Raw genomic sequence first — 16,644 nt, forward strand, 5'->3', positions numbered from 1 at the left:
GACCTTTACTTGGTCTCGTCCTCAAATTCTTTTTTGTATCACTACAAACAACCTGGACCCAGACATCTGATAACATCTTGATGGCTCACATCTTACAGAAACCACTCACCCAAGGCCTCCTCTGGAGACGTAACATGATTCAGGACATCACCTTCCTAGGGGGCCCAGCAGCCATGCACCTCCCTACTGGGGGCCAGTGAGTGGGACCCCAGACACCTTGCACTCTGAGTGCAGTGAGCCTGGCGGCAGCCCTACAACCATCACAGAAGCACTCCACCTGTCAGCCCACCGCAGCTCGGCGTGGAATGAAGCCACAGCCTGGCACAGAGAAACATCACAGTTCTCAACATCACTGCAAGTTCAGGGCTGCGATTTCTAAAATTGTCAGGAAAAAGGGGCAGGCAAGCATGGTAATACGGTCATCTGAAACCATGAGGATTAAAATAAATAGTGGAACTAAAATTTTTATAAGAGATAAAAGCTAAATTTAAATGGTTACTTATGCCAGTAAATATCTAAAGCTCCAAAATACGCTCAGAACCAAAAGCACTTCTTGTTTTTCCAACTCCTTAAGCCTGTATTTAAAGAACAGTTCCTTCCTATGGAGTACTAACCTATTGGCTAGTTTCTTTCTTCCAAACAGAAAAATCTCCTATGCCTTCAGTAATTGATGTGGAAAAGATTTCATGATTATATCATTTGACATACAGATTATATTGTTACAAAGAAAAACTTCTCAAGTCTTTTACTACCTCCAGAAATTTTCATTTTAAATATTTTAATTAAAAATATTCCTGGCCGGCGCCACAGCTCACTAGGCTAATCCTCCGCCTTGCGGCACTGGCACACCGGGTTCTAGTCCCGGTCGGGGCGCCGGATTCTGTCCCGGTTGCCCCTCTTCCAGGCCAGCTCTCTGCTGTGGCCCGGGAGTGCAGTGGAGGATGGCCCCAGTACTTGGGCCCTGCACCCCATGGGAGACCAGGAGAAGCACCTGGCTCCTGGCTTCGGATCAGTGCGATGCGCCAGCCGCAGCGCACCGACCGCGGCGGCCATTGGAGGGTGAACCAACGGCAAAGGAAGACCTTTCTCTCTGTCTCTCTCTCTCACTGTCCACTCTCCCTGTCAAAAAAAAATATATATATTCCTGAATATGCTAGTTACATGGTTATGCTTGATACTTGAAAATTCACTGAGCAGTATGCTTAGGTATCATGTACTTTTATTTTATTTATTTATTTATTTATTTGACAGGCAGAGTGGACAGTGAGAGAGAGACAGAGAGAAAGGTCTTCCTTTTCCATTGGTTCCCCCCCAATGGCCGCGCTGATCCAAAGCCAGGAGCCAGGTGCTTCCTCCTGGTCTCTCATGCAGGTACAGGGCCCAAGGACCTGGGCCATCCTCCACTGCACTCCCGGGCCACAGCAGAGAGCTGGACTGGAAGAGGGGCAACCAGGACAGAATCTGGTGCCCCAACCAGGACTAGAACCCGGTGTGCTGGCGCCGCAGGCAGAGGATTAGCCTAGTGAGCCGCAGCACCGGCCGGTATCATGTACTTTTAAAATGAAACAAAAATTATTTCAGAGAGACACAAAGTTCCTCTCTGCTGCTAGTACAGGCTGGGCCAGAACTCAATTCAAATCTCACATATGTGGGTGGCAGGAACCCAATTACTTGAGCCATCACCACTGCTCCCCAGGGTCTGCATTAGCAGGAAGCTGGAGTGAGGAGCCAAAGCAAGGAATCAAACTCAGGCATTCTGATATAGGATGTAGGCATCCTAACTGGTATCTTAACCCACTGGACCAAACGCCCACCCCCATACCTGTTTTTTGTTTTTTTTTTTGTTTTGTTTTGTTTTGTTTTGTTTGACAGGCAGAGTGGACAGTGAGAGAGAGTGAGAGACAGAGAGAAAGGTCTTCCTTTTCCATTGGTTCACCCTCCAATGGCCGCTGCAGCTGGTGCACCACGCTGATCTGAAGCCAGGAGCCAGGTGCTTCTCCTGGTCTCCCATGCGGGTGCAGGGCCCAAGCACTTGGGCCATCTCCCACTGCACTCCTGGGCCACAGTAGAGAGCTGGCCTGGAAGAGGGGCAACCGGGACAGAATCTGGCGCCCCCGACTGGGACTAGAACCCGGTGTGCTGGCACCACAGGCGGAGGAGACCCATACCTGTTTTAAATGTAAGTTTTACTTTAAGGAAATATCTGAAGAGAAAGATGTTTACAAACACTCAAATCAAATAGACATTTAATAAGTCTTGGTCTGAATCAAATGAAATAAATGCACGTGTGTATACATGCAATCAATAAAACTGCATAAAATGCATGTATCTAAGACCCTGTACGGCCATTCTGATGAAAACCGGCGTTAAAGATAGCACCGAAGCTCAAAGTACAGGAGAACAAAACTGCAACTCAGTTAAAAGGCAACACAATAGGAGACAAAGGGGAAAGATGCTAGGCTAGGATTCTCTTCCCCCATTATCCTGGCACCTAATAACCTGCTTTATCCAGACATGTGCAGCTCTAGCGGCACAGCTGATCTTTGCTCTCTCTCACAATGACTTTCCTGTGGGAAATTTCTGAAAGCAAATGCACCTTTTATCCAGGGCAGAAGCAGCCAGAGTTGGAGGGAAGGAAGGAGGCGCAGCTGTTGTAGGCGACAAAGCAGCACTCCACACAAAAGACAGAGTCACTTCCGAAGCATAACTGTGGTACATGGAGCTCTCTGTGCTGCCAAGTAACACACGTGAAATGTTGACGGGGCTCAGCAAGGCTTCATTATTTCATGGGCGGTAATTATCGCTGATGGATTTGACCCTACTAAGATGCCACCAACATCACCGTGGACTATTTGCTCAACTTGTTCCTCTTCCTCACGGCTGAAACACAAACGCCAAGGGCATGGGGCTCAATGGCCTCTTTGGTCAGCAAGTAATTTACAGAAGATTTAAAGCTTTGCCATTGGCCTGAACATCCGGGGTCTCCCAGGCCTGCTCCTTCCCTACTCTTAACACCTGTCCTGCCAGGAGGTGGCACGTGGTCTCGCAGCCAGCACTGTCTGCAGCCTGTGCCTGAGAAAAGCAACTCCAACTAACAACACTCGCAAGTGAATCCTGGCACAGCTCACAGGGCCAAAGAAGCCCCCTGCAAAAGAGCAAGGATGCGTTTCACAAACACATCAATCCCCAGTGAGATGCTATGATGAGAAACTACAATAGGAGGCCTGGGCTTTGTTTTGGAAATAAGAGATGACAGTGCCAGCCTTTTCCCAGGACTGCGATGCCAGCTTCCTTCTGAGGAACTGAATGTGCTCACCCCATCCTGAAGAGCTCTGAGCACAGACTCTTGCTGATTTTCTAAGACAACAGAAAAACTTGGCTTACTTCCCTTTCATACAACTGTGAGTTCTGAGATGAGAGATGGAACTGGCTTTCCTAAGTCATTTCATAACACAATTACATTTTAGCTCCACTTTAGAGAGCCTAGTCCCTTAATCTGGATTCTTTTCAGCTATGTGAATTGCTAAGGGGTACAAATGTAGAGTTATAAATTGTGTATTTATACATTATTGGTGCCACTTCCCCTAATGTACCCCTTTATTCCTAAGCAACAGGGAAATCAGACCATATTTCCATGGCTCCTTCGGCTTTTTCTTTCTCATCTCATGAATGTAATTACATCTCCTGGAACAACATACACAATTTTTTTGAAAACAAGAGAAAACAGGGGCCAGCACTGTGGTGCAGTGGGTTAACACCCTGGCCAGAAGCGCCAGTATCCCACATGGGCGCCAGTTCAAGACCCATCTGCTCCGTGAATGATCTGGCTCTCTGCTGTGGCCTGGGAAAGCAGTGGAACATGGCCCAAGTCCTTGGGCCCCTGCACCCATGTGGGAGACCCGGAGGAAGCTCCTGGCCCCTGGCTTCGGATCGGCACAGTTCCGGCCATTGCGGCCAGTTGCGGAATGAACCATCTGATGGAAGTCCTCTCTCTCTCTCTGTGTAACTCTTTCAAATAAATAAATAAATCTTAAAAAAAAAGAGAGAGAGAAACAGCGTCAGAGAATTGCCAATGCATGTCAATCAAACCTCCCCTTAACTACATAAAAAATACACAAGCCAAAGACAAGACAAAGCCTGCCTCAGAACAACCCCAAATAAATCCCAAAGAAAGGGTGAAGTGTGAAAGCCCTTCTCATCTGCACAAGAATAGAATGGGGGAGGGAGACTTCAGGAGAGCCCAGAAACTTCTGGATCTTGCCTGAAAAGGAAAGGCAGCTAGAAAAGATGTTTTAGGCAGAAGGAACGGAGCAGTTCAAGGGCACACGCACAAACCCCCGGATGAGCAGTCACCAGCTCTGCACCCACCTGGTCACACCCTGCATTCACCAGCTCCTGCAGCATCTGCCGGTTAACTTCCGCCGCTGTGGAGGTGCCGGATTCGTTAGCAAAAGGCAACAAGGAGTATCTGATTTCCCGCAGAGCTTTCTGATAAGGTCCAAACTTCGGGGTGGCTCTCTGCTGCTGCCTGGCGGCATCCTTGCTCCCCAGGGAAGCATCACTGTTTGGTCCCACGGGCAACCCCTGAGTGGAAGGCTTGGGCGGCTGCTTCAGCCCCTCGCGGATCTCCTGCAGTCGCTGTCGGCTATTTCCAGAATAAGTCGTGGCAGGAAAAGTCTTTGGCCTCATTGTTAGTCCAGTTTCCTTTTACCATAAATATAATCTTCTTAAAGTGTTTTATTATTTAAAAATAAAACAATAAAAAGCCGTCAATAGCATCAGTCAGTTGTAAACATATTTTCAAGACAACTTCCTTTTGAAAATTTGCTTTCCTTCAACTTTGTAGTTCCTAGAGAGAACCTAAATGTCCCAGAGTCTCCATGGCGAAGTCTCACTCTCTGAAAAACAGAATGGATGGGAGAAACATGTTCATTTGTGGTTTTCACATCATGGCAACGCTATGTTTCGCAAAATGAACCCTGATCTTGGAAACACTCCACTTAGAAAAATAAGAAAGAAGCAACTGCACGCCAGATATGACAAAAATGCTGTTCATTTCTGGTTCGAGCACACATGACATCCAGGGCTGTCCCACGGTGTCTCCTGTGATTTGGAGTCTGTGAATAGTAAGCCTCCATCAAGGGCAAGAACAGTAGTAACAACTGACAGGTCATTGAAAACAATTCATTATGATATGACCTCATTTTGAAATCCACGGCTTGAGTGGTTCGGCTTAAATGTTCTACAAGGGATCCTGGCTCTCCAGCTTGTTCCTAATCACCAATTCACTGGTCCCTGCCTTAGTCCTTCATCCAGTGCCTCTACTAACCTCTCCACCCATGTAAGGCTGTGGCCCTTATAAAACCCTCCCAGTCTCCCTGAAAGGTGCCACAGAACTTGTCACACTGAAGGTACTCTCTATTGCAATCAAAACCACTTTCCACACGACACATTAGGAGACTGTGAAGGTAACACTTCCATGATTTTTTACAAGGTGGCCACTTGCCAGCATTTTGATGTAAAGAGTAAAATAAAAATATCTTTCCTGTAGAAACTGAAACAAATGTGGGAAGCCTGTGGGTGATGTCTCTGTCAGAGTCACTGTGACCACATTAACACAAATGACTCTGCCACTCAAAAACTGGGTTGTTAATCCTTGAGGTGTTGGTCTGCAAGTGGCTGGGGCTTCTGGGGTCATGGTGATGACACAGCTCTTGATCTGGCTGCCATTTACAAGTGCCTTTTGTGGGGCCAGCACTGTGGCATACTGTGTAAAGCTGCCGCCTGCAGTGCCAGCATCCCATATGGGTGCCGGTTCGAGCCCTGGCTGCTTCACTTCCGATCCAGCTCTCTGCTGTGGCCTGGGAAAGCAGTAGAAGATGGCCCAAGTCCTTGGGCCCCTGCACCCATGTGGGAGACCTGGAGGAAGTTCCTGGCTCCTGGCTTCAGATCAGCTCAACTCCGGCTGTTGTGGCCAACTGGGGAGTGAACCAGCGGATGGAAGACCTCTCTTTCTCTGCCCCTCCTTCTCTCTCTGTGTAGCTCTTTCAAATAAATAAATTTTTTTAAAAAGTACCTTTTTGTGAGCATTTTTAGTCTTATAATTTGTGTACTTTTAAACAATATGTGTTAAAACTTGGGGGGAAATGGGCCGGCGCTGTGGTTCACTTGGTTAATCCTCCGCCTGCAGCGCCGGCATCCCACACGGGAGCCAGGTTCTAGTCCCGGTTGCTCCTCTTCCAGTCCAGCTCTTTGCTGTGGCCTGGGAGGGCAGTGGAGGATGGCCCAAGTGCTTGGGCGCCTGCACCTGTGTGTGAGACCAGGAAGAAGCACCTGGCTCCTGGCTTCGGATCGGCGCAGTGCCGGCCATAGTGGCCATTTAGGGGGTGAACCAGCAGAAGGAAGACCTTGCTCTCTCTCTGTCTCTCTCTCTCATGCCTAACTCTATCTGTCAAATAAAAACAAAACAAAACAAAACAACTTGGGCGGGGGGAGACTGTTCCCACCCCCAAAAGGAGCCCAGCTGCCATCCTGGATTGTAGCAGCTTCCCACCTCCAGGGCAAACTGACCAGGATCTTCCTTCCTGCGGCTCTTGAGCCTGTACCCTGTGCTGACGTGACTGGACAGAGGATGCCCCTGCATCCGGGCCTGAAAACGGAACTTCTTTATGGCTCTATTTCTCTAGTCTGGACGATGTCTCGGGGCCTGCCTTTCTGCAGTGGAATGACAAGCAGCTGCAGCCTGCTAGCGTCTCGTGATGGTGAATGAGCCTTCTCACAGGATGCTGTCCTTTACAGAGGGTCAGCCACGGGGACTAACGTTCCACTCCATGCAAAAGCAGACAGGCAGGCCACTGGCAGGGTAAATCTCCGTATTCTCTCTGCCTTCAAGCCCAGTTCTCTGTAAGATGACTGTCATCAGCTCCTGGAACCCCTGCCCCCCAACTCCGGGTTGCCGCTCCTCCCCAGGCATCAGTCACCTCCACGGAGTGCTGCACTTGTCCTTCAAGCCCACCCCCAGTGAAGATCAGTCCTGGACACGCCATTCTTTAGCTCACCCACGGCAGGGGCGCCCCACCTCCCGCACCAAGTCCAGCCTCGGAACAGGGCCTTGGGGGTCCTTCCCTTCCCCATCAAGGCCCTGTGCAGCTCTCAGCTTCACCCCTGGTGACTGCGGAAGCCGGGTGTGGAGCCTGCAGGCTTCTCATTCCTCTCTTCCTTTGCTTCTGCTGTTCCTTCTAGTATCCCCACACTTGGGTTTAGTTACCTCCATTTCTTTTTTTTTTTTTTTTTTAAGATTTATTTTATTTATTTGAAAGAGAGTTACAGGGAGAGGTAGAGACAGAGAGAGAGGTCTTCCATCCGCTGGTTCACTCCCTAGATGGCCGCAACAGCTGTACTGGCACGGATCTGAAGCCAGGAGCCAGGAGCCACAAGCTTCTTCCGGGTCTCCCACGTGGGTGCAGGGGCCAAGGTCTTGGGCCATCCTCCACTGCTTTCCCAGGCCATAGTAGAGAGCTGGATTGGAAGTGGAGCAGCCATGACTAGAACTGGCACCCACATGTGATGCCGGCACTTCAGGCCAGGGCTTTAACCCACTGCGCCACAGTGCCGGCCCCTAGTTACCTCTATTTCAAAATTGCTTTTCATTTTCTCTTTTATTCTCCCGAACTTTTGATGGTCTCCCCTCTTCGGGCCCTCTTCCTCACCATCACCTTGCACTTGCCTTGTGTATGCTCACTGAAGGCAAGATTTTGTTCTTATTCTCAGTGCCTGAAACTCAGTAGGCACTTAATAAACGCTTGCAAGGCAGATAGCAGTGGATGGGCAGGGGATGGATACACCTTGACCATGAAACACCCTCCCTTGCACTGAACTGATTGTCTGTCGTGCAGGTTGTGAAGGTAGTATGGTTGGCTATGTCTTCTCTGTTTTAACTTTTAAAGAAAGGGAAGAACACGAAAGCCTGAACAGAGGGATTTGTGGGGATTCCTACAGGGAAAAGAACAGCTCTTCTGCCTGATCCCAGACATCCCCAATGTCCCTAGGATCCTCCAAATGTGCTAGGTGCTACTTGAGAATCTCCCCATTGTCACTGGAACGTGAGCCTCTGGTTATAGAAACTTAGGCATTTTCAAAACAGATGCTTAGACCACAAAGTCGCTGAAAATGAGTGTGGTTGCAAGATGCCCTATTTTATACCAATTAAGCAGAGCCTAGGCTTCTGGGCCATGGCCAGTGCAGGCACGGGGGAGGCGCGGCTGTCCTTGAGCTTAACAGTTCGCTAGCTACCCGCTCAGTCCCACAGCACTTCAGAGCACTTGGTGCATTTCAGATTGAGAAGGGTATTTAGTCTGGTTCTTACCTTCTAAATGGAATCTTCTCGCAGTTATGCTAGGGCTGGGCATAGTTAAAACAATCTTAAGAAACATCCCCCTTCCCATCCAAGAAAGGAATAGTAACTTAATGTCATTCCTTAGTATTTGCTGTTATACATCCACAGGAATTCCTCCACAGAAAACTCTTTACACAACATAGAAAGTACCAGATAAATATTAGGTATTATTTTTCCCCACAACAAAGCATCTGTGAAGTAGGGTCCCATTTCATAGTCACAAAATTTTCTTTCTTTTTTTTTTTTTTATTTTTTGACAGGCAGAGTTAGACAGAGAGAGAGAGACAGAGAGAAAGGTCTTCCTTCCATTGGTTCACCCCCCAAAAGGCTGGCATGCTGTGCTGATCCGAAGCCAGGAGCCAGGTGCTTCCTCCTGGTCTCCCATGCGAGTGCAGAGCCCAAGCACTTGGGCCACAGCAGAGAGCTGGACTGGAGGAGGAGCAACCGGGACAGAAACCGGCGCCCCAACCGGGACTAGAACCCGGGGTGCTGGCACTGCAGGTGGAGGATTAGCCAAGTGAGAAGCAGCACCAGCCAAAAATTTTCTTTTTTTTTTTAATATTTACTTTAATTATTTGAAAGGCAGAGTTACAGGTGGGGGGGGAGAAGGCAGAGAGAGAGAGAGAGAGAGAGAGAGAGAGAATCTTTTCATCCACTGCTTAACTCCCAAAATGGCTACAGTGGCAGGAGCTTGCAACTTCATCTGGCTCTCCCCTGTGGGTGGCATGGGATCAAGCACTTGGGCCATCCTCTGCTGCTTTTCTAGGCACCTTAGCACGGAGCTGCATTGGACGTGGAGCAACCAGGATTCCAACAGGTGTTCTGACATGGGATGCAGGCATCCCAGGCAGCTGCTTAATTTGCTGCACCACTTACAAAAGCTAAAAGTCCTGCTCCCTCTGCCCCTCCCCTTTCAAAGGATGTCCTTTTTTGGATCAATTTCTCTTTTTTTCAATGTCTCCAAACCAAAACAGGCTCACTTTAAAAACATTTTTTTTAATTTATTTTAATTTCTCTAAAATGCAGACACAAGAAGGACAGAGAGAGAGAAAAATATTTCCCATGCATTGATTCTCTCCCCAGTGCCTGCTGTGGCCCCTAGGTGGGGCTGAAAACAGGAGTCAGGAATTCAAAACAGGTCTCCCACATGGGAGGTAGAGACTGGATTACTTGAGCCATCTCCCCACTGCCTCCCAGGGTCTGCACTGCTGGGACACTAGAGTCAGCAGCAGCTCAGGTCAGAGCCAGGCATCAAACCCAGGCACTCCCTGTGGGACAGGAGTATCCTAATTAGCATCCCAACCATAAGGCTGAACACCTGCCCCAGTTCGACCCATTTTTGAATTTAATGATTTATGAAATTACACAATGTGTACTCTTTGGGCTTCTCTTGTTCAGTTCCACATTCTGTTTGCTTATCCATACACAGGGTGTGCAGTGTTAGCTGTCATTTTTCATGGCTGAGTACCATTCCGTTGTCTGAACACAAAATAGCTTATTCACCCATCCTGACATCTGACCCCCAGCCTGGACTATTACAGATGTTGGCCTACTCGGCTCCAGCCCCGAGCTGGCAGGAGCTGAGTGGGGAGTGATCTGTTCTAGGACCTTGCTTTCCCACCATGTCAAACACTTCTCTATAATTCCAAGGCACAGCCCTTGGTTGGCTCTTGCGGTATTTTTGAGATAAAAAACAAACAAACAAACAAGGCATTCCTTCCTCAAGTAAACTTTTCTGTTACTGTAACAACTCTCGCCCTGGGGAGCTTTCTCAAGTCAGGTGGGCAGCAGCCCTAACCTTCTCAAGTCACTCCCAGTCACATGGCACAACCCAGCATGCAGCTAGGCCAGGGGTGGGAAAAGTTTGAATCAAATGGAGGTTGGGAACTGGACCTCTGGGGCAGGGGAGGGAAAGGAATGGACTGGGTGTCAGTCACGCAGGAGGAGAGTGATCGTGTGTGTCAGTCACCCAGGAGGAGGGTGATCATGTGTGTCAGTCACCCAGGAGGAGGGTGATCGTGTGTGGGTGTCAGTCACGCAGGAGGAGGGTGATCTTGTGTGGCCTCCGGAATCTGTGCCTAGTTCTGTGCTGCATGGCTTCGTGAGGACAGGTGACTCTCCACAGCTGCCCAGGGCTTCTTTGAGTGGCTCACTCCCCAAATAGGCTGAACGCACTCTCAAAGCGGCAGGTGTTTGTATGTCACCAGGCACGTGTGTCATCTTAGATGTGGAGCTCTAAGCAGTGCACACTGTACACCCGCACACTGGGGCTGTCACCAGGTCCTGGGGACGCAGAGGAGAATGATCAGCTTCTGACTCTAAAGGAGTTCACAGCTCAGGATGAGGAGGCAGAGGAGAAAATCGGTTACTTGCACACAGCATGATACGTGTGACAATGAGCATTTGCAGGAATCAGAAAGATGTGAAACAGACCAATGGCTGAGGACAGGGAGAAGGTTCTGGGGTTGGCAGCACCGAGAGGAGAACCCTTGGGAGTTGACGATGTTTGCTACAGGGGGATGGGCTCAAAGATAGAGCCCATGGTGGCACCATTCTGAAACCTCGCTTCTCGGACAGCAGGCAGCACCAGGAGGGCAGCCTCCGAGGTGGAACAGGCAGACAGCACAGGGTCAGGGAACTCCTTCAGGGTCTCAGTGCCAAGGAAGCAGCAGCCAGGGCGGGAGGCCTGGGTTCGTGCCCGTGCAGGTACGGAGCTCTGTGCAGTCTGGGCCTGCTGCCCGAGCTCCCTGAGGTAATGAAGGCCCTATGCTGGCTCTGTATACCTGTTCCAGCGTCACCCATGATGCTGCTTATGAGTGCACACTCCACCTGTCATGCGTGGACAATGGCCGATCCTTATCATCACTCATTAAGTCAAGGACTCAGAATAAGCTGGACTAAAAAGCTGTAATCAGGTCAGGAGACAGGCCAGGTCGAATCCAGATGGGCTCAGAAGAAAAGATCCACACAGAATGTAGAAATGCCCCACTTACCCCCAGTGGTGCCTGTTTAAATTGGTGTTTAAGAACGAGGCCGGGAAAGAGAGAAACATGAACTGACGTCATGAAACCCGCTCTCTCGAAGGTGTGCGTGAGCAGCGCCAAGCCTCAGGAGGGCACCCCTGAGTCCAGCACCAGATTCTGCCTTACCTCAGCAGTTCCCCGCCCACCCTCCCCACCCCCCAACCCCCACTGCCCAGACCACCAGGCTTCCTCTATCCCACATTTGTGGCTCAAAACCCCTCCACAGAAGGGTCTTCCTGACCATCCAATCTAAGGGACTCCATTGTCACTCACAGCACAACCACTGCAAGTCGTGCCTGACTGGTCTGTAAGGAGGGCAGAAGCCCTCTGGTTCACCCCTACCTGCTGCCAGCATTGTCTGCCAATGACACAAGTCCTCAGTTCTACCCTGGGGAAGAAGCCAGCAGCCCAGGCAGTCTAAGGAGGTCACCTTCTCTCTCTGAAGTCCAAGTGAAACACACCTGTGCCAAGTTCACACAGACCTTGTGTGAAAGGCCATGTGAGTGGGGAGGGCCCAGCATTGTGGTACAGGGAGTTAAACTGCCACCTGCAATGCTGACATCCCATATGGGTGCTGGTTGGAGACGCAGCTGGTCCAATTCTGATCCAGATCTTTGCTAATGTGCCTGGGAAAAGCCGTGGAATATGGTCCAAGTGCTTGGGTCCCTGCACCCATAGGAAAAACAGGGAAGAAGCTCTGAGGTCATGGCTTTGGCTTGGCCATTGTGGCCATTTGGGAGTGAACAAGCAGACGGAAGATATCTCTCTCTGTCTCTCTCTCTCTAACTTAAATAAACAAAAATAAATCATTAAAAAAAAAAAAAAAGAGGAAGCTAGTGTTACGGCATAACAGGTTAAGCCACTGCCTGCAATGCCTGCATTCTATATGGGAGCCAGCTCAAGTCCCAGCTCCCTGCTAACAAGTCTGGGAAGCAGTAGAAGATGGCCCAACTTCTTTGGCCCCTGCACTCATGTGGGAGACCTGGAAAAAGCTCCTAGCTCCTGGCTTCAGCCTGGCCATTGCAGCCATTTGGGGAGTGAATCAGGGGATGGAAGACCTCTTTATCTATTTCTCCCCCTCTCTGTATGTAACTCAGCCTTTCAAATACATAAAATAATTCTTAAAAAAAATTAAAAAGCACATGAGAGGCAGGCATTTGGCATAACAATTAAGATGCTGGGTTAAGATGCCTGCATCCACAATGGAGTGACTGAGCTGGATTCCCTGCTCTGGCTCCTGATAATGGAGACCCTGGGATGCAGCAGACACGGCTGAAGTGATAAGGCCCCTGCCACTCACAAAGGAGTGAGTTCATGGCTCTTAGCTTCAGCCTGGCCCAGCCTGGTCACTGTGGGCATTTGGGAATGAATCAGCAGACGGGGACTCTCTCTTGTCTTTCTTTCTGTAAGTCTCTCTCTCTGCCTCTCAAAAAAACAAAAGTTAAGGAAGAAAGTCATGTAACAATCACTTATTATTTGGTCATAAAAAGGGAGGGAATCCTGTCACAGCTGTGGTATGAACAGATCTTGAAGACATCATATTAGTGAAACCGCAGAAAGATACAAAGTATATGAATCCACTTATATGAGGTCCCCAGAGTCAGCAAACTTAAGACAGCCAGAAAGTAGAAGAGGGATTACCAGGAGCAAAGGGAACAGTTTTTAAATGGGTAGTTTTGGTTTGGAATGATAAGAAATTTTAGGTACAAGCAGTGATCATGTTTGCAGCAACAATGCAAATGGATTTAATGTCACTGAACTGAACCATATACTTTTTTTTTTAAAGATTTATTTATTTATTTGAAAGGCAGAGTTAGAGGCAGAGGGAGACAAAAAGAGAGAGAGAGAGGTAGAGAAGATCCGAAGCCAGAAGTCAGGAGCTTCTTCCGCCACAGCACTGGTGCCTGAACCATATACTTTCAATGGTTGAAATGATAAACATTACATCTATTTTAACTCAATTTAAAAAGTGGGAGGGGGGACCAGCACCTTGGCGCAGGTTAACCCTCCGCCTGCAGTGCCGGCATCCCATATGGGCACTGGTTCTAGTCCCGGCTGCTCCTCTTCCAATCCAGCTCTCTGCTGTGGCCTGGGAAAGCAGTAGAAGATGGCCCAAGTCCTTGGGCCCCTGCACCCATATGGGAGACCTGGAGGAAGCTCCTGGCTCCTGGCTTCGGATCAGCACAGCTCCGGCCCTTGCGGCCATTTGGGGAGTGAACCAAGGGAAGGAAGGCCTTTCTCTCTGTCTTTCCCTCTGTCTGTAACTCTACCTCTCAAATAAAATCTTAAAGGGGGGGGGGGGGTGCGGCATTGTGGCACAGTGTGTAAAGCAGCTGCCTGCAGTGCCATCATCTCATATGGGTACAAGTTCAAGTACCGGCTGCTCTACTTCTGATCCAGCTCTCTGCTATGGCCCAGAAAAGCAGTGGAAGATGGTCCAAGTCCTTGGGCTCCTGCACTCGCATGGAAGACCCAGAGGAAGCTCCTGACTCTGGCTTCAGATCAGCACAGCTCCAGCCATTGTGGCTGATTGGGGAGTAAACCAGCGAATGGAAGACCTCTCTCTGTCTCTCTCTCTGCGCCTCTCCTTGTCTCTCTGTGTAACTCTGACTTTCAAATAAATAAATAACTAAATCTTCAAAAACAAGCAAACAAAAATAGTGGGTAGAAAAGTCAGGTAAGCATTCCTAATGGGCTAATTCCTGTTTGAACCACAGTTCCCTTTCTAGACACAGCTACATGAATGAAGAGACAGGGCCAAGAGACTAGAACTGCTAGTAGAGCAAAGTCCCCATAGAGAGGGAAGGGAGGACTTGCAGGGTGGCTCAGGCTACCTCCCCTGCAGTCCTCCTCCAGCACATAGACAAGGCCATGCACAACAGGGAGCAACTGCAGGGGTCAAGCTCGGGAGTGCCCACACCCCACAGACATTCCAATCAGAGAATCACCCAGGCGGGGGCCGCTGGACATTTGTGCTGATCTCTGCCTTTATGCAGGAGTTAAGGAAGACCCAGGGGCTGTGCCTTGACACAGAAGCCAGATCCGAAGTCTGAGTTTTCTTTTTCCATTCTCAACTTTTTTTTTTTTTTTTTCATGAAAAAATTCAAACACATAGAAAGGCTGAGAGGGTTACTCAGTGACAGCCCATAAACCGCCCATGTTGTTGTCTTCAGTGTGGAGGCAGGAGGGGAGCAAACCGTTGGCGGGGAGCAGACAGTCTCATACCACCACCTCACAGGAAGCACTGGTCCTAGAACACGCCAGGGGTCGCCCCATCTTTTAAAGTGAATAGAATAGCACTTGTGGGTAAACTTTTTTTTTTTTCTATTTATTTATTTGAGAGGCAGAGTTACAGAGAGAAAGAGAGGGGGAGAAACAGAAAGAAATGTCTTGCAACTGGTGGTTCACTTTCCAAATGGCCACAACAACAGGAGCTGAGACTATTTGCTGGGACCCAGGAGCTTCTCTTCTCCCACGTGAGCTGAATGCAGGGGCCCAAGCATCCTCCACTGCTTTCCCAAGCCATAGCAGAGAGCTAGATCGGAAGAGGAGCAGCTGAACACAATCCAGCACCCAGGTGATATGCCAGCACCGCAGGCGGCGGCTTACCCTACTACACCACAAAGCCAGCCCCACACTCTGTTCTTGCCCAAATAATTTGGAAAGGATGAAACTCCCCTTCAGTTTCAAAAAGGGCAAAAGCACTTTTTCACTTGAGATCTTGTACTTGAAGCTCTAGTTTGAAGAGTTAATTTCAAAAGCCAAATGATGAATCTAAGGAATTTTTAATGCAAAAACTCACCAAATTAAGATTTCAGCTGGAACAAGCTACTCTGACACTCTGCTATATCATTTTTTTTTTTTTTTTTTTTTTTTTTTTTGACAGGCAGAGTGGACAGTGAGAGAGAGAGACAGAGAGAAAGGTCTTCCTTTGCCGTTGGTTCACCCTCCAATGGCCACCACGGCCGGCGCACTGCGGCCGGCGCACCCCACTGATCCGATGGCAGGAGCCAGGAGCCAGGTGCTTTTCCTGGTCTCCCATGGGGTGCAGGGCCCAAGCACCTGGGCCATCCTCCACTGCACTCCCTGGCCACAGCAGAGAGCTGGCCTGGAAGAGGGGCAACCGGGACAGAATCCGGCACCCCAACCGGGACTAGAACCCGGTGTGCCGGCGCCGCTAGGCGGAGGATTAGCCTAGTGAGCCGCGGCGCCGGCCATGCTATATCATTTTAATAAGACATGGCATATGGGAACTTCTCTTTCATCAAGTTTTATAAATATGACACTCATGGATGTAGACTTTAAACAGAGATACCAAGGGCTATTATAAAAAAAGACAAGACTGAAGATAAGAAGGGTTGATGAAAACGTGAAGAAAAAGGAACTCTTGTATACTATTGAATAGAAGTATAATCAACAGTTCATAGCTAATCATAAAGATAGGATTAAGTGCCAAAGGGATCACATAAATAAGACCAGTGTCTGTTAATAATAATTCATAGAATTAAAAAGGATAGAATGACCCAACATGAGAAGTGGGATACACAGCAGACTCACAGAATGACAAATGCCCTAAATAGCACTCTGGCCTCAGAATCAGCCCTTAAGGCATTTGGATCTGGCTAAAAAGCCTATAAAAGTATCTCAGGCATGGAAAGCCAAGACACTGTGGCAAAAAAATGACCTACATGAAAGATCTCTGTGAGTGAGATCCCAGTGGAAAGAACAAGCCATCAAAGAAGGAGGTACCTTTCTCTGAAAGGAGGAGAGAACTTCCACTTTAATTATGGCCCTGTCTAAATAAGGTTGGAGATTGTGAACTCAAGAGGCTTCCATAGCCTTGGTAGCTCATGACAAGAGCCTCGGGTGATTACTGATGTCATAAATAAGAGTGTCAATTGTTAAATCAACAACAGGAGTCACTGTGCACTTGCTCCCCATGTAGAACCTCTGTCCTTAATGTGTTGTACTATGAGAATTAATGGTAAAACTAGTCTTCAAACAGTACTTTATACTTTGTGTGTCTTTGTGGGTGCAAACTGTTGAAATCTTTACTTAGTTTAGAGCTGATCTTCTGTATATAAAGATAATTAAAAATGAATCTTAATGAAGAATGGGATGGTAGAGGGAGTAGGAGGTGGGAATGGTTTGTGGGTGTGAAGATGGTTATGGGGGGAAAAACCACTATAATCCAGAAGTTGTACTTTTGAAATTTAAAAAGTTTGA

At 48.6% G+C, this 16,644-nt stretch overlaps 1 protein-coding gene across 2 annotated transcripts in view; it reads right to left on the reverse strand.

Annotated features, from left to right (window-relative positions):
• LATS2 (large tumor suppressor kinase 2) overlaps positions 1-16,644 on the reverse strand; it is a 77,062-nt gene that overhangs the window by 54,461 nt on the left and 5,957 nt on the right. For both annotated transcript variants that reach the window (XM_002712803.6, XM_008259923.5), the window contains exon 2: positions 4,369-4,898. In XM_002712803.6, the coding sequence (XP_002712849.4) occupies positions 4,369-4,689 (321 nt within the window). In that variant the 5' untranslated portion in view covers positions 4,690-4,898. The remainder of the gene's footprint in view (positions 1-4,368; positions 4,899-16,644) is intronic.

Source organism: Oryctolagus cuniculus, chromosome 9 (assembly GCF_051225735.1).
Source record: "Oryctolagus cuniculus isolate XC-2025 breed Fujian yellow rabbit chromosome 9, ASM5122573v1, whole genome shotgun sequence".
NCBI lineage: Eukaryota > Metazoa > Chordata > Mammalia > Lagomorpha > Leporidae > Oryctolagus > Oryctolagus cuniculus.